At 35.8% G+C, this 26244-nt stretch overlaps 1 protein-coding gene across 3 annotated transcripts in view; it reads right to left on the minus strand.

The window, feature by feature from the left end:
* XPO4 (exportin 4) overlaps positions 1–26244 on the minus strand; it is a 127027-nt gene that overhangs the window by 29974 nt on the left and 70809 nt on the right. For all 3 annotated transcript variants that reach the window (XM_058547827.1, XM_058547826.1, XM_058547824.1), the window contains exons 7-9: positions 17658–17770; positions 12984–13141; positions 12567–12741 (exon numbers count right to left, since the gene is read on the minus strand). In XM_058547827.1, coding sequence (XP_058403810.1) covers positions 12567–12741; positions 12984–13141; positions 17658–17770 — 446 coding nt within the window. The remainder of the gene's footprint in view (positions 1–12566; positions 12742–12983; positions 13142–17657; positions 17771–26244) is intronic.

A 26244-nucleotide genomic window follows, 5' to 3' on the forward strand; every position in this document is an offset into this window, starting at 1 on the left:
ATGCACCCAGGCAGGTGCATCACGGAGGACTGAGGTGCTGGAATCCCCAGAGGAAGTGGAAGGAGGTAACAGGAGCTCCTTTCCCTCCCGGAGGACTGCGACCCTGAGACTGAGACCACGCCGCTCTTAGAGCAGGGGGAGGGGTGGCTCACCACGTGAAAACCAGCACACTCCAATACCCCTCACAGCCGGAGGAGATCTCCCCATGGAGGGAGCAGAACTGTTGCCAGGGTAGTTTCAACAAGCTAGCCGCTAAGGAGAGCAGAGACAGCAAGGTGAGAAACCTCTGAGATCCGGGAGGCGAAATAAGCGCCCCTCCCCCACCCGGCCCACCTACCGGTGCTTCAGCTCAGCCCTGGCCCCGGACGCAGTGGCCCCCAGGCGCCCAGGCCCCAGCCCACAGGCAGCGGCCCCCAAGTGCCCGGGCCAGACCAGCAACAAGGGGAGCCCGTGCCCCTGCACCAAGGCAGCGGCAGCTCAGACCCCACCATGCCACAGCCCCAGCTGCTCTGGCTGGACCATGCCACGGCCTCAGCTTCCCCGGCTTCCCCATCACATGGCCCCAGCTCCTTCGGCTGGACGGAGCCCCGCCACCAGCTCCTTCGGCTTGACCACTGCCCTGACCCCTGGCTCCAGCTGCTTCAGCTTGGCCTGTGCACAGGCTCCAGCTGACTTGGCGCCAGCAACTTCCGCCCACAGCACTCCAGTTCCAGCTTCTTTGGCCCAGCAGCGCACTAGCTCCTCCTTCTTCGTCCCAGCGCACTCCAGTTCCAGCTTCTTTGGCCCAGTGGCACTCCAGCTCTTCCTTCTTCGGTTCAGAACACTCCAGTTCCAGCTTCTTTGGCCCACAGCACTCCAGTTCCAGCTTCTTTGGCCCAGCTGCGCCCCAACTTCTCCTCCTTTCTCCCAGCGCACTCCAGTTCCAGCTTCTTTGGCCCAGTGGCACTCCAGCTCTTCTTTCTTCGGTTTAGCGCGCTCCAGTTCCAGCTTCCTTGGCCCAGCGCACACCAGTTCCAGCTTTTTTGGGGCAGCAGTGCTCCAGCTGTTCCTTCTTTGGCCCAGCGCACTCCAGTTCCAGCTTCTTTGGCCCAGTGGCACTTCAGCTGCAGCTGCTCCAGCTGCACCTGAGCCCCAGCTGCCCCAGTCTAGCTGTGCTCCAGTCTCAGCTGTTCCTATGCTCCAGCTCCAGCTGTTCCCACACTTCCCCGCCCAGCAGCCTCCACTCAGCCACGCCTCAGATCAACCAGGGTCTGACGAGAGTGCCTGCAGATTGAGGCAGAGCAGAATACACAGCCCTTGACCCCCACCCAGCAGCAACAAGAGGAAACTGTGACAATATATTTTCACTATGAGGAAAAGTAAGCCAACACCGACAGACACCATGCAAAAATATATTAAATCTCCAGACCAAAAGGAAAACGACAAGCACCCAGAAGTCAACCTGGAAAGCACAGAAATGTATAACCTTAATGACAGAGAATTCAAAATAGCCATCATAAAAAAGCTTAATGAAATATAAGAAAACACAGACAGAAAATTCAATGAAATCAGGAGTTTCTTCACAAAAGAGATGGAAACTGTAAAAACAAACCAATCAGAAATCTTAGAGATGAAAACACAACAGAGGAGATAAAGACAAATCTGGAAGCCTTAAGCATCAGAGCTGACAATATGGAGGAAAGAACTGGCAATAATGAGGACAGCAATGCAGAAATGCTCCAGATGGAGAAGGAAAGGGAACTAGGACTAAAAAGAAATGAAGAAACTCTCCGAGAAATATCTGACTCAATTAGGAAATCCAACATAAGGATTATAAGAAGTGCAGGACCAGATGGCTTCTCTGGAGAATTTTACCAAATATTCAAAGAAGACTTAATACCTATCCTTCTCAAACTATTCCAAAAAATAGAGGAAGATGGAACACTTCCCAACACATTCTACAAGGCCAACATCACGCTGATACCAAAGCCAGGCAAAGACAATACTAAGAAGGAAAACTACAGACCAATATCCATGATGAACATAGATGCAAAAATCCTCAACAAAATATTGTCAAACCGAATACAGCAATACATTAAAAAGATTATACACCATGATTAAGTGGGATTTATACCAGGGACACAGAGATGATTCAACATCTGCAAATCAATCAGTGTGATACACCACATTAACCAAACGAGGAATAAAAACCATATGATCATCTCAATAGATGCAGAGAAGGCTTTTGACAAGATCCAACATCCATTTATGATAAAAACTCTCAACAAAATGGGTACAGAAGGAAAGTACCTTAACATAATAAAGGTCATATATGACAAACCCACAGCCAACATCATACTCAATGGGGAAAAACTGAAAGCCATCCCTCTGAAAACAGGGATAAGACATGGGTGCCCACTCTTACCACTCTTATTCAACACAGTACTGGAGGTTCTGGCCAGAGCAATTAGGCAAGAAAAAGGAATAAAAGGAATCCAAATAGGCAAGGAAGAAGTGAAACTCTCGCTGTTTGCAGATGACATGATCTTATATATAGAAAACCCTAAAGAATCCATTGGAAAACTATTAGAAATAATCAACAACTACAACCAAGTGGCAGGGTACAAAATCAACTTACAGAAATCAGTTGCATTTCTATATACCAACAACGAAATAACAGAAAGAGAACTCAAGAAGACAATCCCATTTACAATTGCAACAAAAAGAATAAAATATCTAGGAGTAAATTTAACCAAGGAAGCAAAAGACCTGTACAATGAAAACTATAAGACATTACTGAGCGAAATCAATGATGACATAAAGAAATGGAAAAATATTCCATGCACTTGGATTGGAAGAATAAACATAGTTAAAATGTCCATACTAGCTAAAGCAATCTACAGATTCAATGCAATCCCAATCAGAATGCCAAGGACATTCTTCACAGAAATAGAACAAAGAATACTAGCATTCATATGGGGCAAGAAAAGACCCCATATAGCTAAAGCAATCCTGAAAAACAAGAACAAGGCTGGAGGCATCACAATCCCTGACTTCAAAACATACTACAAAGCGATAGTACTTAAAACACCATGGTACTGGTACAAAAACAGACACACAGATCAATGGAACAGAATTGAAAGTCCAGAAATAAAACCTCATATCTATGGGCAGCTAATCTTTGACAAAGGAGCTAAGGAGATACCATGGAGAAGGGAAAGTCTCTTCAATAAATGGTGCTGGGTAAACTGGACAGCCACTTGCAAAAGAATGAAAGTAGACCACCTTCTTTCGCCATACACAAAAATTAACTCAAAATGGATCAAAGACCTGAAGGTGAGACCTGAAACTATAAAACTCTTGGAGAAAAATACAGGTAGTACACTATGCGCCATCACCAATAAAGGGATCTTCTTGAATTCCATGTCTACTCAGACAAGGGAAACAAAAGAAAAAATAAACAAATGGGACTTCATCAGATTAAAGAGCTTCCACAAGGCAAATAAAACCAGGATCAAAATGAATAGGGACCCCATCAGCTGGGAAAAAATATTTGCAAACCGTATATCTGACAAGGGATTAATCTCCGTAATATATAAAGAACTCACACAACTGAATAACAACAACAAAAAAAAAACAATCAAAAAATGGGCAGAGGAAATGAACAGACACTTCTCCAAAGAAGATATGCAGATGGCCAATAGGCACATGAAAAGATGCTGAATTAGTCATCAGGGAAATGCAAATCAAAACCACACTAAGATATCACCTTACACCCGTTAGAATGGCTATAATCACCAAGACAAAAATCAACAAATGCTGTAGAGGCTGTGGAGAAAAGGGAACCCTAATCCATTCACTGCTGGTGGGAATGCAAACTGGTGCAGCCTCTATGGAAAACAGTATGGAGATTCCTCAAAAAATTAAAAATAGAAATACCTTATGATCCAGCTATCCTACTACTGAGTATCTACCCAACGAACCTGAAATCAACAATCCAAAGAGGCTTATGCACCCCTATGTTCATCACAGCATTATTCACCATAGCCAAGACATGGAAGCAACCCAAGTGTCCCTTGACAGATGAATGGATAAAGAAGATGTGGTATATATATACCATGGAATATTACTCAGCCATAAAAAAAGACAAAATCGTCCCATTTGTAACAACATGGATGGACCTGGAGGGTATTATGTTAAGTGAAATAAGCCAGAAAGAGAAAGACAAACTGGGCATGACTTCACTCATATGTGGAAGATAAACCAACACACGCACATATAGAACTGTTTGGTGGTTACCAGGGGCTAGGGGGGTGGGCACAGGGGTGGAGGGATGCACTTATATGGTGAATGATAAATAATAATGTACAACAAAAATTTCACAATAAAAAAAAATTACCATAAAGTGAAAAAGGGAGCCACAAAACTGGGAGAATAGATCTGCGACACAAATAACTGACAAAAAATCAGTGTGAAAAATATATAAAGAATTTCTACAAATAAGTAAGAAAAAGAGAAACAACCTGATACGAAAATGGGCAATGGACTGAACAAGCATATCATAAGAATAATCATGCGAATTATATATTTATATGTATGAAAAGATGCTTAAATGTTATTAGTACTTGGGAAAGCAAATTAAGACCATATTTTATACTTGCGAGTTCAGCGAAAAGTGATGGTGAAGACATGGATCAATGAGAACTCATACTACTGGTGAACACGCAACTGATCCAATCACTTCAGCAAACAATTTGAAACTATCTTTTAAAACTGAACATTTACATATTCTATGATCCAAAAATTCCATTCCAAGGTTTAGACCTTTGAAAATCTTGCACAAATGTGTGCTAGGAAACATGTAAAAGAATGTTTACTGTAACACTGTTAAGGGCAAAAAAAGGGAAACTCAAAAAATTCATTTACAGCAAAATGGAAAAACAAATTGTGGCATAATTTTCACACAACATTATCTTATACATATAAATGATCAAAATTTTTAAAGCCAGAAAATGATAAAATTCAGAACAGTGGTCACCATTCTTGCAGGGTGGAAGAGGTGAGCAGCTAGGGAGTGTATCTGGGATGAGTACACTAGCAACATCACCTGAGGTACTGGTAATGTTCTTGAGCTTGGTCGTGGGTTCACTCATGGTCACTTTATTATGTGTTAGAATGACATCCATGTTTTATTTTTTGTGTGTATCAAATATTATATAATAAAATCATCTATATAAAATGATCAAACAGTGCTAAAATGGGCAAGCACAGTGCTCAATTTGTTATTAGCAACAGGAGAAGGTGGTTTTATTCCTTCAACAAAAACTTATTGAACACTAAGAGTTAAGCACTGGAATACGGAGATGAATAAGATACTTTCTTCCCATAGAAACATCTGCGGCCTGTTTATATACTTAACAAAGCATGTGCTTTGCAGACATCATTTGTTAAGTCTTAACAGTTTATCTTGCCAAAATAAACAGTCTGGTAACATATCTTAAGAGGAACTTATGGAATAGCATCTTCTGACCTCCAGTGTCTCAAAAGGAAGAAGCAGGACATTTTCTAAGAACTATATTTGTTGTTCTTTAGTACATATATAATGCATGCTATCATAGTTTAATTATTCATATACAGAAAAGTACAAATAAAACGTAAAAGCGTTGTAAGTTTTTTTATTATTGAAAGAGCATTCAACAATCCTGCCTATAAAGCCCTGATATTAGACAAAACATCACAGGCTAACTGTAAGAGCCCCTATTCATTGGATGGCAATTTAAAATAAGAACTAAAAACTCCTGAAGAGCCTTCTGGTTCCTCTTGGACACCAATACAAGTAACTCATCAGGCAAAGCGTTAGAAATTTGGTTGATGACAATTGGCAACTAAATCTTTCAGTCTAATCACAGAGAACTGAAACCTAACCAAGTGCTTTTTCATAATACCTTGGCCCTGCTCCACGAACACTCTGGCCAACACCCAGCAGCCAAGCCAGAGCACGTGCACAGAGATGACGAAGGAGTCCCAGCTAGATTCTATGTGCTCATGCCCTGGGTATTGTCAGGCCTGCTGCCAGAAAGGCTTTGGAGAGGGGCTTAGAGCTTATGAGACTACTTGACCCCACTTTACTCCATTTGGGAATGGAGGGTGGAGAAGGTAATCAAAATACGATATCAGCACTTACATTTCAACGCCCATAATTAACTTGGAAGTGTATGGAGGAGGGAATCGGCAGCTCTTCAGCCACAGAAAAAATCTGCTTTTATGTTGGGTAATTATGTGAATATACAAAAATGGTTAATTTTATTTACGAAAATGCTGCCAAATGAAGCTTTGGAAAGAAAATTTTCAGTAAGTGAACCTGCTCCCCTTTTTGACACTGAACTGAATTTCAGAGATTAAAATCTAACATTATTGTATGATTCTAGCTATATGACATCTGGAAAAGGCAAAACTACAGAGACAGTAAAAAGATCAGTGTTTGCCAAGGGTTGGGGAGAAGGAGGACGAATAGGTGGAGCCCAGGGGATTTTTAGGGCAGTGAAATTATTCTATATGATACTATAATAGTGGGTACACATCATTATACATTTGTCAAAACCCATAGAACATATAACACCAAAATGAACCCTAATGCAAACTACGGACTTTGGGTGATAAGAACGTGTCGATGCTGGTTCATCAATTGTAACAAATATACCACGCTGGTGGGGGATGTTGATAGTGGGGGAAGCTACGTGTGTTGGTAGGGGGCATATATGGGAACTCTGTATTTTCACTCAGTTTTGCTGTGAATCTAAAACTGCTCTAAAAAATAAAGTGTGGGGGTGTATACATTATATCAGATATTATAAAAGTATACAAGATAAATCCTATATACAAGGTAAACCTTATGCTAGAGTAGTTCTAAATTTGACTGTTATGCTGCAAACAACTCCAAATCTACTCATACCTATGAAAGTACTATGGTTACTATAATCCATCCCACTACAATAGATTTCTCCTACAAACAGCAAATAATAAACATGACAAATCCAAATCTTTTCCATGAAATCGGAAAGCTCTTTCTTTGATCATTAGTATTTTCTTCATATGTGATCATAAATTACATAAGATAGTTAAGAAAAGCATACGATTCATAGACATAAAAAATGTAATAAGATGGGTTCTCACACAGAAAATTTTATATCCAAGAAGTAACCTTTAAGAAGTTCCTTAACCTTGTTTAACTTCGTGTTCCATATTTCCAGCCTGAGGCTGCTGCTACTACATTACTCTTGACAAGGATTTGGGAATGAAAACAAATTAAACAATCAGAGATTGTAGAGGCTAGGAAAAAAGTGCCAAGAACACTGGCCAGGGAAGTTCACTAGCAGTGTTCATTTGCAAACGTGATGAAAATATCTTTTGGCAGAAATAACTTAGCAACGAAAAACGTGCTTGCAATAAGAGAAGGGGGAAAAAAACTCCAGGTAAAGGTAAGGAAAAAGAGGTTCTATTAATATAATATACTATTTCTTAATATGGATGGTTGGTACACAGTTTTTTATTATTCTTTATAACTTTTATATACATATAAAATTTTACTTTATATGAATGAAGTATTTCACAAGTTTAAAATTTACAACCCCCAAGTCCAATCAAGATATATGTATTGCACAGTGTAAAACATTAAACAAGAAAGGAGATCCGAAAGATTAAAGACTGAATTATATTAGTTTATGCTGTTATTCATCTGCTATAAGTATTTAGATTCTTTTTCTAGTATAGTCTCATTTAAGGCAAATATAGGAATATAGAGAAAAATCACAATGTCACAACTAAAACGTCATGAGCTCTCATTTAAAAAAGAATTTAGAAGTCTTTGAAAGCCAAATGCAAAAAAACTAATTCACTCTCTTATTATTATTTTTTTCTAGCCAGTTCTTACAGCACAGAATTAATTTAACTTCAGAGTAGCTATGCAGCTGACAGCACTCCTGGCTTCTGAAATTCCCCAAAAGAAACTGACTTGGTGGACAAGTATTGCAGCTGTTAGAAGCAGCCTAGGGACAGATCACTCAAAAAAAAAAATCTATTCTACAAAAACACTCAAGAGTCTGAGCTGTAATTTTCAGAAACAGTTTTTAAATGTTACCCTCCTGGATTAACATACTTTCTTCCTTTTGGAAATGTAAATTAATTTCCAAATTGTTAATGCTAAGGAATGTATATGCATTAAACACTGAGCCTGGCATATGGCAGGTATTCAATAAATATTTATGGAATTGAATTAATCCAGCAATACTCCTAGGGGGTTGCCATTTCAGGGACTCACCTGGCTTACATGATGTAGAAGGATAATTCCCTTTTTCTACTTCACTCTAGCGTTCATTTTTGAACCCCTAGACCATTAGACCTGGTTATGTTTCTAATGCTAGTATTCTAGACAATACAAAGGATACTACATGGAACAATAGTTATGACAGTAGGTGAGCTTTATTCTAAATGTACTATATTCTATCTCAAGTGCAAGAATTCTGTAAAACTTAAACACTGGTTCTGCACTAGGACTGGCGCGGCAGATTGAAAAAATCAGAGCTGACTCATATAAAACTCAGGAAACGTTGCATGGTAAAATTATGATCCAATAAGATTTAAATAAAACATAGAAATTATTTTTTAAAGATTTCTTTGAATAAGAATCTATACTCAAGGTGTAATAATAACCAATTTTCTTCCACATATCCTCATAGAGCTAAAGCTACTGTTAGTATTAAAAAGAAGTATATTTAAATGTGCAAAGGTTAAAAAACACTCATGAATCTCATTTAATTCTTTTCGGAAATGAATGCACATAATGAGGCTGGACAGCTACCTTGCTCTCTACAGTATCATCAATATATTCTTTCCTAGCCGTCAGAACTGTTGGGTGAGGAGGCTGGCATGGCTTCTCAAATAATCCCATCCTTGTATGAGTTAAGAGTCAAGGTAGACATTTGGTACATTTGCATTTTACTGACATCACCATTCCACAAAGTAAGTTATTGCTTTCCTTCTTATCACTAAAGTCTCCCTAAATTTCTGCTTACCCTTTCTCACTCTGTAATTTGGCTTCAATGTATTCCTTTTCACCACATCTCCTCTCCACAAAGTAACTGTCTACTGAGCTAGAGAAACTAGATTTTGAATTAAGAATGCTAAACTTTAAATATACTCACTCACCCAACTGCATTACACTCTATAAGGGACTTTCTCACAACTTTATCAATTATCTTTTTCTTCATTACCTTGTCCTGCTGGGCATGAGATCAGACTACAAATGTACCAAAATTAAACATAAAGTTCTCCCTTTAGAAAATTTATCTACCACCCCCTCCCTTACATGCACATCCAAACACACATACACTTCAATGTATAAGCATCGTGATGGCTGCTCTGTTGAGTTAACTCAACATGTTACATGGCTTCTGTCTGATGAACGTAATGGGGGCTGAACTTAAAATTTTCTACTGACAAAAGAAACCAAGAAACAAACTAGAGTATACAATTCAAGTCATACTCTCTTTAAATTTCACTCAATCAATTCAAATGCATGTACTAGTATTGTAAACATTTTATAAAATAGTTGACATAATAATATGAACAATTATTTTTTAGGATTTTAATTTTTAAGGCAATAATTTCATCTCTACAATCATTCTCACCTCTTCAGTCCAGCAATAGACAATAATTTGATTTCTGGATACAATGAAAAAATTCTTGGCTTCAGGAAGCCTCAAATAATACCAAGAAATTTTAACAGCCAAATGAACAACTTGGCTGAAGACTGGAATTGCTCTTTCTGAGCACAGACTTTCAGTTCACTGCAAGTTGAGGGGTAGGCATGAATAACAGTCTCTTCACACACAGGCTAAAGCCACCAATCAAGGACATACTTCATGAACACACATTAGTATCAAGAATGTCTCTTCTCATGAAGATGCTCTTTTTTTATTCTTGCTACAGCAACATAATCACCATCAGAGACATGAATTTCTAAAAAAAGAAACAATCTATATGTATTCCTAAATAAATATAGTCCTGAAAAAAATATTATCACAATAAAACAAAAATGTATATGATGAACCTGTTTTCCTATTGGGAAAAGAAACTCCTTCAATATTAAAGAAAAACAGAAAACATTTCACAAAATTAAAATTATAAAGAAAACTAATATTAAAATTATTGGTTTACACAAAACAACAAAAGTCAAGAACTAGTATTACTTGGTAAGACAGTACACACAATACAGGCTCTCAATAAATGCTATTATAAAGGTTCGTTTTTATCATAATTATTCTGCCTTTTATTGTGCACACAATTCAGGCACTTTCATATAGTTAATCCACCCTATAAAACATCAGAAGAAATTATCCTAACTATATCAACAAAGAAACATGCTCAAAAAAGGTTAAGCAATTTGCCCCAGGTCCTGTAGTTTATGATTACTTCGCTCATGACTGTACTATCTCCCACCAAAGTTCAAGATCTTTCTGTACCACGCTGACCCCCAAAGCAGTTTTTGCTATATGCCTCAATTTTGAAATTTTTACTTAAAAGATCATTTCTTTATACATATATTTTCTATCTCAGGTCAACAACTACGTATTATGTACTAGTACTACAATCACTGGGTGCACAAGGAAACAAGACAATGTGGCCCGTGTCCCAAAAGTTCCACTCTGGTTTGGCTAGATTTTTTCACGTACATTGGTATTAGTTGCACATTCCCCAGGCCCCGCTCCCCCAGCACACACAAGATATAATGAAAACTATATGACGTTGAGATGACATTTAGGAGGATTCGTTTAGTCTGGCAACTCACCATGGAGGGGCCTCCCCTTACCCTCAACTTCACCAAACCTCACCCATCTGGCTACTATGAGTGATGCAAAGCTTTAGACAAACCTTTTCCCTCTGCCTTTTTCAATAGGTAAGGGAAGATTATTTTTAAAAACATTTTTTAAATATCATAAACACATCAATTGAAAGAAATAACACTTTTCTTAAATGAAACCTATTAGGTATGACATAACCAGAGCATGCCTTCTTGTCAAGCAAGCACAACACACATCTACTTTTCTGAAAGTGGATCTAGGCTTTCTGTATATGTCAAAACTTGAGAGAAAAATTGTTTTCAAAGTTGTCAGTCTCCTGGTTAAAATACATAAATTCTAAACTTAAAATCTGCAAACCAAGAATGTTATATATCTTTCAGCAGTTTTTATATATAATGTTTAGGAACATCCTTAACCCAGAAACAGAAACTAAAAGGTATCTGTGTTTCTAAATATATGATCAACATGCCATTTAATCTACCTAGTTTAGAAGAGAAAACACAACAAACCAAGGAGGAAAATAAAGTACAACAAAACCATGTTAAATGAAACCTTATTGATTCAGAATCTGCGATAATTTGAAAGGGGTCTGAGTAAAGCTTAAATGCTTAAAATTTCCCTGTATCTCCATGCTTAGTACATAATTTCCCCCTGAGAAATTCATATCTCACATATTATACCTTTAAACTTCTATTCCTCTACTACCTATATTTTTTGCAACACATAAACATCTGCCTGACCTGGTCCCTTTCCTCATCAAACCACTCAAGTACCCAGCTACATAAACACAATCATTCCCAAGTTCTTTATCCTCTGAACACCTCTGAAGGGATACGCAAAACTCACACACATGCTGCCAGACACCCAATAAAACAACTCAGTTAGGATTTAACATGAAATTCTAACAGATATCTACAAACATTCTTTTGCCCTTACAATCTTTGAAAAAGATCCACATTTTGATTCATAAAAAGAAAATTTAGTTTCAACAATTTAATAACCACTTTGTAGGAAAAAATCAATTATTTCCCACGATTAATGTAGTTATTCATAGTAACTGTTACAAACGCAGCTGTGGTGTCAAGGAGTTTTAGTACATGTTTCTAAACTAAATATAAAATTAGGAAAATATGCATTTGAAAATTTGTACAAAAAAATCTTTAGTACTGTTATTGGTCTTAATTTTAATGTAAATTAAATTCTACCAAGATATACTATTAAACCATGGTACCAAAAATAATTAAAGAGCACAGTCTAATCAAAGTAAGCATGGTTACAACTAGAACCAAATTATATGTATTTAATTTCCAGATAAGTCCAAAATTTTTAAATTCTCAGAAAATATATAAAATTATACATAATCACAATCATACCACAAAGTTAGCAGCATCCTTTAAACTTAAAGTTTTTATTGTTAATATGGGCTTTCAACATAATTCTTAATATAAATATTTCATTCCATTTCCCACATTCAAGTACTAAATTATGTCAAAGTTAAAATCTTGAGACCAATAAATTTACTCTACTAAAGTTATTTTAATCCACAATATTTTAAAGGTCATGATCCCCCACACAGATTGTCAAATAATCTGCACATATAAACAAAAATGCAATTTTAACAATAGCTAGCACTCACTTAAAATAATTACTTATCATGAGAAATGTACCAAAGGCATAGCAAATTTCCTTTGAAAAATGGACGCGATTTATTTTAGAATAGTCACTCACCACTTCTTCTAGTGCAGCACTTCGCCCAAAAGAACAAGTGAGGTGTGTGAGGCAGTTAACAAAGGAGGAGAAAAGTTCATTTGGAATGGCAGTTAAAACATTTCGAGGGAACACAGTTATCAGGTTGCTGATAATGCTGGAGATTCCCACAGCTTCAGAATCTTCTATTTCAATTCTACAAATCAAGTAATGAGCATTATTAAGTGGTAGTAGAAGAAAAGTCACAATATTTGCATGCATGCAAATATTATCACCTATTCATTTTTAAAAGGCATGTCTGTGTATTAATTTCAAATTACCCATATAACTATACTTCAAAATATAAAAAGGAAAAAAAGCACTAGTTTTTTTTTTCTTCCACTGTTAAAGAAAAAACTGAAAGTTCCTTTTTCAGTTATAAAGGGCAAGTATACCTACCCATTGATAGTATTCAGTAATCCCTCAATGAAGTGTGCTAGATAATCAACTTGTGATCCTTCATCAGGGAAGATGGGTCCATGAAGAGAAGCTAACTGGGCAAGGCACTGCAGAGAATCTTGTGCCATATCTGAATCTTCTCTGATTTTTCGATGTACCTGTTAGAAAGAATTACTAATCCATAAAAATAAATTCTTCTTTTGTAAGGGTCACGTGTCTATCATGCCGAATGAGGTAAGAGAAAAATTCACTGTAGCTGGTTATTTCTAGAAAATTAATTGCTGAATTAAACTAAATTTGAAAATTGTCCCTCAGTCCACTTTACATCATAGGACGTGATTTTAAACATATCAATTAATTTTTCACTGAGGGCTACCTACAATTTGAAAATTGAACTGTCTCCAGCATGTTATGACAAAGAGAGAAACAGATGCCAGCCAGTCAGACGTACTGCTTCTTCTAAAAACAGCAACAACGACAGTCATCTGTATTATGTTAACTATGCCTAGCTACAGCTTCTTGCTAAAGTTAGCAGACAAGTTCAGTCAACAGTATATAGATGCTACTTTAGTGGAAGTAAACAGTTGCACACTTAGAAAACCAATATACCTGTCAATCCCCAGACACTCATTCATTCAACCAATACATAAGCACTCTTTCATTAACTCTGAGATGGCCTACAATTTGTTTGATTCTCATTTTATCCTACATCATTATTAATAAATACTAAAATTTTTTAAATAAAACTTTTATTTAAATCCACTTTCAAGCTCATCCAGCTTTTATTTCAATGATGCAATACTGATGTGAAACACCTGGTATACAGTGTTATGTATGAAGGAAATGCTCCCAAAATATTGCTCCCTAATTTTACAGTGTTATTAATTAATATTCTCAGATTTTAAAGATGGTTCATTTCTGTGACCTGACATAATTAGAATAAGAAAAATATATTTAGTAAAGAAATCATAGATAATTATTTATCTTAATCCACCACCACATTTACTGACCATTTTTCACTTTGTACAAGTATTTGACTTCTCCAGCCCTTCTTTTCCTACACCAATCTTTCTGCTTTCTGAATGGCACACCATATTAAACACTTATTCTCTATTTGTTTCAGGTTATGTTCACCGACTCTACAATCATTTATAAATTACTTGAAGTTAGAAGGTTTCTCTTAAATATTCACTGGGACAGTGTTGGGACACAGCGAACAGACACTCAACAAATCCTTATTCACTAACTGATTCCATTAATCTTTAATCCCTGAACTTCTTAAGGTTCTAAGAAATTTAAAATATTAAAAATTCAGTAAAAGTTACAAAGTTAATTTATCTACTGACATGCTTAAAATAAGTTATCCTCTTTGGTCTAGAACAGGAGTTGGCAAACCACGGCCCACAGGCCAAATCTGGCTTCCTGCCTGTTTTTGTATGGCCTGTGAGGTAAGAATGGTTTTTACGTTTTTATGTGGTTGGGAAAAACAAAATCAAACAATAATATTTCAAGACATGCAAAAATTATACAAAATTCACATTTTAACGACTGTCAATAAAGTTTTACTGGAACACTGCCACACTTGTTTGTTGAGGTATCATCTACAGCTGCTTCTGTACTACAATGGCAGAGCTGAATAGTAGTCTCAGAGCACCTATGACCTGCAAAGCTTAATATTCAACACCTGGCCTTTACAGAAAGTTTGCCAACCCCTGGTCTAGAACAACACAAATGTTTTTCAAAATATATTCTACTATATTTTAAGTTTTATATAGTAAATTAAAAGTACAATATACAAATTCATATATCCACACTGTCTAATTCATGAACTTTTGAACAAAGCTCATTCTTAACTTCCTTATCTGAAAACTGTAACAATTTCTGCCATTGTGCCTTTAATCTAATCAACAGTCAAACATAATATCCAAGGAAACATTCTATCAATGGATACAGCGCAATCTAGGACAACAGAGGGTTTCTTTTCTATCGTAGAGCCAAATGGTTGCTTGTACCTAGTCTAGAAAGTGAAGAATGAAAAGAAAGAATACCTTCAAAGAAACAGCAAATATTGACTATGTGATAAAATAAAATAAGAAACTGCAGAGCCTGCCTGTACTGTTCAAACTTAATTTATGTTCTCTGAAATATGAATCACATAAAACTCATGATAAATCAATGATTAATTCTTATATAATATAGATTTTCGCCCTTCTTCCAATGTCAGCATTACAAAGCGTTCTACCATATCTGAATTATATTACACAAATTAAAAACTGAACTGATGACCTGAATAGGGAAAGAAGCAAAGGGATTAGGAAAACCAAAGTCTAGCAGAACACCCAGGGAGGTGATTGCTGAAGTAAGACATGGAATAAAGAGAAGCAAGTAAGTAAGATGATAAACTCTATTGGACCATGTTGAATCGGAGATGTCTGTGGGCCATCCAAATTAAAACATCCAGTAAGTGCTTGGATTATAAGACTCTGGAACTCTGGAGAAGCCTGTGCTGAATATAGATTTAGGAGTCATCAGTGTGTAGAAGTGGTGCTTGAGGGCCTACGTGTAGGAGAGATAGCCCCAGGAAAGTGTATACAGTAAGCAGAGTTGAGAACTAAGATAGCAACACCAGTATTTTATGCAAAAGCAGAGAAAGAAGAGACCGTAAACAAGATCAGAAAGAATTTGTTAAAAAGGTAGAAGGGAAAACTAAGGAGAGTGATTTTTCCAACATCTAATGAGAGAAAGAAAAATTGAGAAGTTCGTAAACTTCTGAGGGGCAGAATGCAACCTAATATATTCCTAAATTCAGATATGATCAACAGATTTCAAGTCTTGATTTCATGCAATTTATGTCTATTTATGTTTATTGATGCAAATTTATAGAAACAGTGATATCCAGTGGGAAACTGCTTTAAATTAGGAAATGAACTCACATAACTGAAAATAAATTGAACAAAAACTGAATGACATAAAAAGATGAGCTACTGCCATTTTTGTAACAAATAACAAAATTAAAATTGTTTATAAACTGCTTAAATGAAAATAACAGGCCACAGACACAAAACTGTTAAAATAACGAAGTGAAAAAGGGTTAACTTTCAAATTCAAAAGTTATCTGCTTGTGGCAGTCCACAGCTGACAGGAGCAGCTGTCTAGTTTGTCTAGACAGCTGTTCAGATTTGGAGTAGTTGTTTCCAGTACTGCCAGCAAGTTTTTCACCTTTTCAAAAACTGCTGGAATGGGATCTACTTTCAGTCAAATGAATAATGCAGAGAGTTGAACTTGGATACAAATCAAAACAATTTCTGTCAGATGAGGCAGGCAACAGAATTTTAAAATTTACCTATAATTATCTCTTTGACACTGATAGTGTTGTTAGTCATCATTTCTCTGAATTACGCAAATGCAAGGTAATGCTCTGCCTGAGCATTTCTAGAGAAAACATCTTTATGTATACTCACAGGTAAATAACCTTGTTCTACGTATTTTCTATAACAACATGTCAGTGGTGCGAAAATGGTTTAAAAAAGTCAATTTTTTAAAACAAATGAAAAGGTAAGAAACTATAATTAACGGTTGGGATTAAGCAAAACAGCTTTCTTTTTTTCTCTTTAATTGGTTTTTACCTGTATTTTTGCCCCAGTCATTATATCTAACTTACTTGTATGCTTGCCCTATAATGGCAACTCAGCATCTAACACACACACACCCCCCCCCAACATATATATAGTATGTATTTTTTCCCCAGCTTTTGATCATTATATCATGGATTCCCACAGGCAAACATAGGAACATATTGCTTACTTCTTGATATTTAGCAAATAATAAAAAGGACTATTTAAAGTTATAGTGGAAATAAACTGCTATTCAATAAAACTAACTTAACACTTGACTGATAACTAGTACATAAAAAGTGCACTACTCTAGAGGAGCAGCTCTCAAAGTGTGGTCCAGGGATCTCTAGAGGTTCCCACGACCCTGTCAGGTTGTCTGTAAGGGCAAAACTATTTTCATAATAATACTAAGACAGTATTTGTCTTTTCCATTCTTATTGCCACACAAGTACACAGTGGAGTATCTCCAAGGCTACATGATGTGTAATACTGCAACCGATCAAACGCAGAGGCAGATATGAGAATCTGGCTGTCTTCTATTACGCCTGACATTAGAGAGATTTGCAAAAATGTAAAACAACGACACTCTTCTCACTAAGCTTTTTTTTGTTATCAAAAATATAGCTACTTTTTATTAAAATGTTATTTGTTAATATATAATGGTTTGGTATTGCTATTTTTAAATGAACTAATAAATTATTTTTTAAAGTTCTCAGTTTGAATTTTTAATATGGTAAATCTTAATAGCTATAACACATAAACAAAAGCTCTTTGGGGTCTTCAATAATTTTTAAGAGTGTAAAGGGAGCCTGAGACCAAGAAGTTTCAGAACTTTAGCTCTAGGATATTAAATCCTTCATAATTATATAACATTTTTATAAATTAACAAGAATATTTCTACATAACTTCTGTTTAAGCAGATATATTGATTAGAAGAGAAGGCTTTAGAGGAGAAAAGCAATCTGTCTTGTTCTACTGAAGAAAAATAGAAAAGCATGTACTCTTTTCAGTGGCACTTTTCCATGGCCTTTTACTACCAGACATGAAAAGTAAGACTTACTGTAAAGAAAAGCTCCATAACTCTGCTGTCCAGAAGAGTATCCCGCCAGGACTCTGTTGGCTTTAACAGCACATTTTGTGAGGATTCAAACATCGCTATATAATGTCTGCCCAGTTATCTGCTGTCAAGGTCAACAACAATAACATTCTTACTTTGTCTAAAGTATAAGTATATCCTAAATATAACAGGAGCCATCCAGAAAGAATGTAATGGAAACAGTTTAAGCCTCTTCACATATGCTACATAATTCACGCATGAAGCTAAGGAATAAAAGGCATTAAGTGCTGATAAAAAGAATGCTACAGGAATGTAAGATAAACAGTTTCATTATATGTCATGCTGCAGGGATATAGAAACTTAGATAATCAGAGATCTTAACGGTGGCAACAGAAGGAAAAACAGTAATGCAAAACAGATGCCAAAATATATACAAAAAAAGAAGAATCAATTTCTGCATGTTTATCCCATTATTTCCCCCCAATATCTTATAACAACTAAAACCACATATACAAAATGTGAGTCTCATATAGTCTATTTGGAAAAACAGCATTTTCCTAAAAGAAGTATATTCACTGGGAAACAAAAAAGAATAAGAAAAGCAAACATACATCACATTGAAGAAGAAAAACTCCCACACATCAGAGTATCCAAATACCAGTTTCACCACAAAGAAATAATTAATTTACATGAAACTCTATAGATGCTCATTTAAAATGTCCACAGACTAAAAAATGGTGTTCAATATCAAACATGTTTCAAATAGAATACTGTCTCTGACATACATAAAGTAACCATAATATATCTGTAGGTGTTAATGAACATAATGCACTCAATAACACTGACATAGTAACTGAGATTTTTAGGAAATGGGAAAGCCATTTGGGCATAAAAACAGTAGTTATGCCCCTTCCATTGCTAATCAAATGCCCACTAAAATACATCAACTAGGCAACGTCCTCATCATTCAATGAGAAATTTCAACAACAGTTTCCTAAACTATAGCTTGCAAAAATCAGATATAAGTTCAAATGCTATATTTTCATTAAAGCCCAAATCATCAGCAGAGAAAATTAAAGGCTGTAACAATGCTTCAGAAACCATTTTTTAAAGATTATTGCTTAACCCCTGTTTTAAGTATCTAATATTATTTTGTCTCTGAAGAGCGAGGAAGGGCACTGCAAGTTATTGCAGAAGAGAAGTCACTGCTTATTTCTGAAAAATCACTCCAAAAACGTGCTTCAACTCTATTTGATTGATGAATGAAAGTGAAACTCAAATAAGGTTCATTTAAATTTCACTTTTCTCTTCCTTTATCTGCCCCCTTGTGGGGATGCAGAGGAAAAATCAAAAGCCAAAAGAAAGGAACTGCTGGAACTCCAAATAAAGAAAGCCTGAATTTTAGAAAGAAAGAAAAAATCAGCTCATAGATACTGAGTTATTGGTAAGTCAATAGTTTCTTAAAAGATTTCATTTTCTCACTAGGTACCTATTTTGGTCTTGGTGCTCTTCACTCAGAATATAATACACTGAGCGAATATGAGATCTTTTTACAGGTTGTCTAAAAATGAAGGCTTGATTATCTTTTAGAGAAACAAACTGAAATACCTGTGGCTGAAATTATCTGATGTCTAGGATTTGCTTCACAATAACCTGGGATGGGAGAGTGTAGACGAAACAAGAACTTAGAGCTGCTGAAGCTGGGTATTCTGTTTTTGCGTATCTTTGAAATATTTCACAATAAAAGGTTAGGGCATAAAAAAAGGAGAATTGTGAATAGGAAATAAAGCATCCGAGTAAGGCAGTAAATTCTTTGTACTTCATAAAAAATATTCCCTTTATTCTTTTCCAGTTTTAGTCCCTTAATTTTCAATGTCCCATTTTATTAATTAAAAGGCAATTTTTTGGTATGTAAATTGTTCAGTGATGAAAAGTATTTATTAACTACTTATATTGAACATTGTGTTAAGCAAAGACGCACAAAGAAATTATAACAATCTAGTTCCACTTTTTTGGGAGTTTGAAATATGATATTAAAATGATAATAAATTGTTCATTTGTTGGATATCCAAATCTAACAAACAAAATATAAGTGTATAATTACTACACACTTTTAACTAGGAAAATAACAGAATTTATTAATACTTTATATGGTTACAAAAGGGGTCATGATTTTATTTTTAGATTAGGTGGGATATGAGATGGATTCACATAACTAGAATAAAATAGTTGGTCTCAAAGCAGACCATTTGTCACTTTTCTCATTAACATAGCCACCAGGCAGCTAGCAAATGCATGCTGCTCTCTCAGAGTAAAAGAGGCAAATATTTCAGGGGCTGATAACTGCAAGAGAAAGTTAAAACCTAAAAGTTCAAGCACAGAGGAAGAATATTGGTGGCAGAAGTAAAGGGAGTAATATTTACGGATTTTGCTATTCTTGGAAATACAAAAATTTCATTCTAAGGGAATGAAAAGAATCTCCTGCATTCTAATTAAGCCTGTCAGTTATAATACAGCAAGGGTTTGTCTGTGTTCTTTAGTAAGTGGGAGGAGATAACTTCAAAGATTAATAAATATTACAAAAGGAAACTAAACCTAAACTAACATATTTGTTTAATCCTCTTTTTTTTTTTTTGGTGAGGAAGATTGTCTCTGAGCTAACAACTGTACCCATCTTCCTCTATTTTGTATGTCGGACGCCGCCACAGCATGGCTTGATGAGCAGCACGTGGGTCTGTGCCTGGGATCCGAACTTGCAAACCCCGGGCTGCTGAAGTGGAGCACGCGAACTTAACCACTACGCCACTGGGCCAGCCTCTCTTTTCTATCTTTTTTAAGTATAAAACATGTATGCTCCATAAATATTTGTAGATATCAATTATTTATATTAAGAGGAAATGGAGGGGCCAACCCGGTGACCTAGTGGTTAAGTTTGGCATGCTTTGCTTCGGCGGCCCAAGTTCGAGGGTTTGGATCCTGGGCATGGACCTACACCATTCATCAAGGGTGGTGACTCACATACAAAATGGAGGAAGATTGGTACAGATGTTAGCTCAGGGCCAACTTTCCTCACCAAAAAAAAAAAAGAGGAAATGGAAGAGACATAAGTATAAGAGAGGGTTTTTTCCAGATATGAAATGGAATTAATTGCAATTGCTCACCTAAACACCAGGCACAAAATAATGCTCAAATTTTTTTTTTCTAAATTCTGGTTTTAGCCTCTCTTGATCTTGGTCGGTTTTAAACATACCGTCCCTAGTACTCAGTCTGTATGGCCAAATTTCCTTTAAAAGCCGACAGCCAGCGTATTTTTAAGATTTGAATTCCTTACATGTTGCCAACAGCACATGAAGACCTGTGAGTTTAATATGTGATATCTACCAGAAAATACTTTTCCCCAACATTATTTTAAAGTTCCATGTGAGTTCCAACTCCAAACCTGGAAAGGATTTTTATCTCTGGCATGATAATTGCCTTCTATTACGAAAGCTCGTTTGTAACACACTTCTCAAAGAGGTTATGCTTATTGTTCTTTGAAGAATTAATCCACAACACTGCAAACTTAACTACCTTCTCTTTATCAGTCAGCCTACCACTACCACTAACAATATCCTTTTTCATAATAAAAATGCACACATACTCCAGTTTGTACAATAAGACACAGTCACATAACTTAATTACAAATAATCTCTCTACTAAAAGAACATGGGATCATCCCCAACAGCATTTTAATAAAAAGTTAAACATAAAAACAAAAAGAACAGTATAATAATGAATGGAACAAATTTTCAAGAATAATGCTATCCTGACAAGAAATATATGTTGTAGTTAGCAGATTATACTGTGAAACTGTTAAGTTGTTGTCTCTGGAGTCTATGAGAACCCTTCTGTATTACCTGAAATATTGTTGTTATAAATGTACACATATTACTTTTCAATTTAAAAAACTAGTTAGAAGCATATCACAATGTGAATAGAATAGTCATATACAGATCTGGACCATATCTGTACATTCAAAATAATGTAAAGAATTAGGGTAATTCAATTTTTAACTTGGTATTACCAATTAACTGACTATTTCTGCATGTACATACAAGAGACTCAGAAATACCACGTCTACCCCAAATAATTCTTAATGTAGAATACTTTAAAAAAAACAAAAGACTACCACTAAAATTCAGAAATCTAGCACTTCTATTATTAAGATAATATTTTAAAAAATGATTTAGGGGCCGGCCCCATGGCTTAGCGGTCAAGTGTGTACACTCCAATGCTGGCGGCCCAGGTTCGGATCCCGGGCGCGCATTGACGCACCGCTTCTCCAGCCATGCTGAGGCTGCGTCCCATATACAGCAACTAGAAGGATGTGCAGCTATGACATACAACTATCTACTAGGGCTTTGGGGGAAAACAATAAATAAAATTATGAAAAAAAATTATTTAAAGTTTAAATAAAGCAATACTTTCTTTTAATAACAATAGTTTCAGTAAAACAATAGTTTCCTTTTTAAGTTTCAAAAGTTTTGGTTTATAGTACTACTTTAACATGTCATATCTAAACATTATATTGCTTTATCTTTTTTATCCAAATACATCACCAACAGATGTCTGACAATAAAGTGATTATTTACTAATTAATCATTTATTACATGTATTATACTCCCGTCAGATTTTAGGAGACAAATGGTCACAACAGATTGATAGCAGTTAAATAAGCTATCATTTACCAAAATTCAAATCAGATTTTAAATCAAGAATTTCCCGAGGCTATGGCTTTATACAATTTTCTAAAATAAATACTGAACTCAGGTAATTTATATTTTGTATCAGAATAATTCATTTATAACCAAATAAAGTAAAATTTAACCAATAAGATAGCCATATAGAGTTGCTTTCAGTCTTTTAATAATCCTTTGTGTTTTTAAAAATTTGTCATCCACATCTAATCTGACTTCACCTTCCCATGTTTTCACCAAATTCAAGAATCAGGAGTTACAGTACAATGACTTTTCTGTCATTGTACCAAACACAAGCCCACTCCCTCTTAGCAAGGTTTCCAGCAAGGGTTCAAATTCTGAAGTACTAAGCCCTAACCAGTCTCCTAAACTGAACGCTATCTTAATCCCCTGGAAAATCAGCTGCAGCCAGATGTAAATTCAACTGCTAGATATAAACTCAACCACAGAACAGTGAAGAATTAACTCTCTGTTCCCTAGCCTCCTCTCCCACAACGATCCTACCTAGATCTAAAATTCTATGCCTGGGAACGCTCACCAACTTCTGAGAAATCAAAGGCATATGAATGTACCACCTGCCCTACTCTATAACTGCGTGACCAGAGACACACACACACTCGGCTCAGAGCCAGAGGACAGAGCTTAATCACTCCCTGCTACCGACTGTCCCTGGATAAATCCTACTAAGTTTTCTATCTTGAACAACAAACAGTATTATCAGTAAGTACATACCTCTTAACATGAAGGGGAAAAAGTTATCTTTGGAAATACTACAGGTCCTTACATATGCAAATGAGTCTTGTTCATCTACTAAAACTTTCAGTAAGGGTATCATTTTGTGGTGGTGACTGACAGTAAAAAAACAATTAAATGAGTCATATAATAACTACAAATTATCCTCAAGCAAATATGGAGAGTCTGAACATTTGCATTGCCTATTACAAGCATAGTACTTTACAATATTATAGAAAGATTTTTAGCAACAATAGACATTTTACAAAAGTAATAAATAATTTCTCCATCTTCCTATATTCTTTTTATCCCACCTCATTAGTAAAACAGAGTTTTATAAGCAAGGGGAAGCCCAGTTTTTCTTCTTACATATTTAATCTCTGTCACTACTAATTTTTCTAACAACAAAAACTGCTATTTTTCTCTCTGGCACAGCACAGAACCAATGAGCCTAGTTTTACAGATAGCACTTAGTCCAAGAATCAAAAGTCCTTTGAAATAAAGGAGAACTGACCTCACCTGAATGTTTTTCCAAGGCTTGCCTCCAAATAGCAATGCTGGCTTTAGTGGAAATCCTAATTTAAGTGAAAGCTTCTGTATTCCATTACTATTCCATGATCCAGTTAGCTTTCCCCAACAGATTAAGTTAAAAAAGAATTTTTACCAAAACCAAATCAGATACACAAAAATAGAATACCAATAAAAGGCAGTGTAATCAAACTAAAAAAAGAATTACTACTGAAGCCAACATACCAAACATACCTGCCAAACATTCTTATTACAAAATGATATTGTCATTTATGATTAGCATTGCCAAAACCCTTAAGCATTTATGGACACCAGGTGAACTAACAGCTAAACAATCTTAATAGCATAAACAAACATCCAAGAACTGAGATAATCCTCTGAATCCCCTTACCTCAATAATTAAATAGTATATATTTGTTAAGCATCTATTACTACATGCTAGACACTGTACAAGGTGCTAGCAATACAGTGAACAAAACCATGACCCATGCTTTTCTGAGCTCCCAAACAAGTGGGTAAACAGACATTACTCAAATAAGCTAACAAATAAAAAAATTACAACTGAGAAGTCAGCCAAATGGGAGAAAATCATATATAACATGCATATGAGAAGCCATGGCAAAAGAAATCTGACCTAATCTAGGGGACACAATTGAAGCACAATTAGGAGGTGACTAGGCAAAGGGGAGAAGGTATCCAGGCAGAGAAACTCCATGTGCAAAGGTGCCAGGGCAGAAGGAAACTTGGTCTGTGAGTGCAGCTCTAACAAAAAGAGAGCAGAAGAGAGTGTTGAGAGGGAGGCAGATTTCAGACCGTCTAGGATCTTAGATCCCATTTTTAAATGGGGATGATGGTATGACAGAGGATCATAGGACTAGGACACTTTCTTTGGACAGCAGTGATCTAAAACAGAAAAAAAGCAAGTAGATTTCGTCTCAGTAGTCTCTTTCAAGAGAGTGAGACCAGGCAGAATAGAATGGCCAGAGCAATCACCTTCACCAGGACAGGGGGTGATTTAAACATCTATCAAATCCCAGGAGCCGTAGACTTTGCACCACTCAAGCCTTGGGTGGAGGATACTTTTACAAATCATCTTCTGCACATATAAAATGTAAATTTAATAATCTTTCAAAAAAATAATGGTTTGCAGATGACATCACATATACAGAAAATCCAAAAAAATCCACTAAAAATAATATTTGAGCTAATAAATAAGTTCAACAGGGTTACATGGTACAAGATCAACATACAGAATTTGTATTTCTATACATTAGCAATGAACAATATGAAAATAATTTAAAAATAAATTCTAGTTATAACTGAATTAAAAAGAATAAAATACTCAGGAATAAATTTAACAAAAAAAGTGCAAAACTTCTACTCTGAAAACTATAAAATAGTGTTGAAAGAAATTAAAGATCTAAATAAATGGAAAGATATCCATGCTCATGGACTGGAAAATTTAACATTTAATATTAACACGGCAATACTCCTCAAATTGATCTACAGATTCAACACAATCCCTATCAAAATCCCAGCTGCCTTTTTTGCAGAAATTGATAAGCTGATCCTAAATTTCAAATGGACACTAAGACAAAGTAATCATAAAAAAAGAAGAACAAAGTTGGAGGACTCACACTTCCTGATTTCAAAACTTACTACAAAGCTATGATAATATCAAGACAGCATGGCACTGGCACAATAATGGACATACAGACCAATGGAATAGACTTGAGAAGCCAGAAGTACACTGTCACATTACAGTCAGGTGATTTTACACAAGGGGGCCAAGACAATTCAATTGCAAAAGAATACTTTTTTCAACAAATGGTGCAGGAACAACAGGATATTCACGTACAAAATACTGAAGCTGGACACCTACCTTATATCATATACAAAAATTAAATTAAAATAGATGACAGACCTAATGTATGATAGACCTAAATGTAAGGGTTAAAACTATAAATCTCTTAGAAGAAAACATAGGATGAAATCTTTGTGACCTTAAGGACAAGAATAAAGTCAGAGGACTGACACAACCCAACCTATTATAAAGCTACAATAATGAAGACAGTGTGGTATTGAAGAAAGAACAGACAAACAGATCCAGGGCACAGAATAGAGAGACCAGAAAAAGACCCACATAAATGTAGTCAAATGATCTTTGACAAAGGAGCACAGGCAATACAATGGAGCAAGGACAGGCTTTTCAACAAAAATGGTGCCTGAACAACTGGACATCCACATGCAAAAAAATGAATCTAGACACAGACGTTACATCCTTCACAAAAATTAACTCAAAATGGATCACAGACCTAAATACAAAATGCAAAACTATAAAGTTCCTAGAAGATAATATAGGAGAAAATCTAGATGACCGTGGGTTTGACAATGACTTTTTAGATATAATACCAAAGGCACAATCCATGTAAGAAAGAATTGATAAGCTGAACTTCATTAAAATTAAAAACTTCTGCTTTGTGAAAGACAATGTCAAGAGAATGAAATGATAAGCCACAGGCTGGTAGAAAATATTTGCAAAAGATATTTCTGATAAAAGACTATTATCCAAAATATACAAAGAACTCTGAAAA

Source organism: Diceros bicornis, chromosome 9 (assembly GCF_020826845.1).
Source record: "Diceros bicornis minor isolate mBicDic1 chromosome 9, mDicBic1.mat.cur, whole genome shotgun sequence".
Taxonomy (NCBI): Eukaryota; Metazoa; Chordata; class Mammalia; order Perissodactyla; family Rhinocerotidae; genus Diceros; species Diceros bicornis.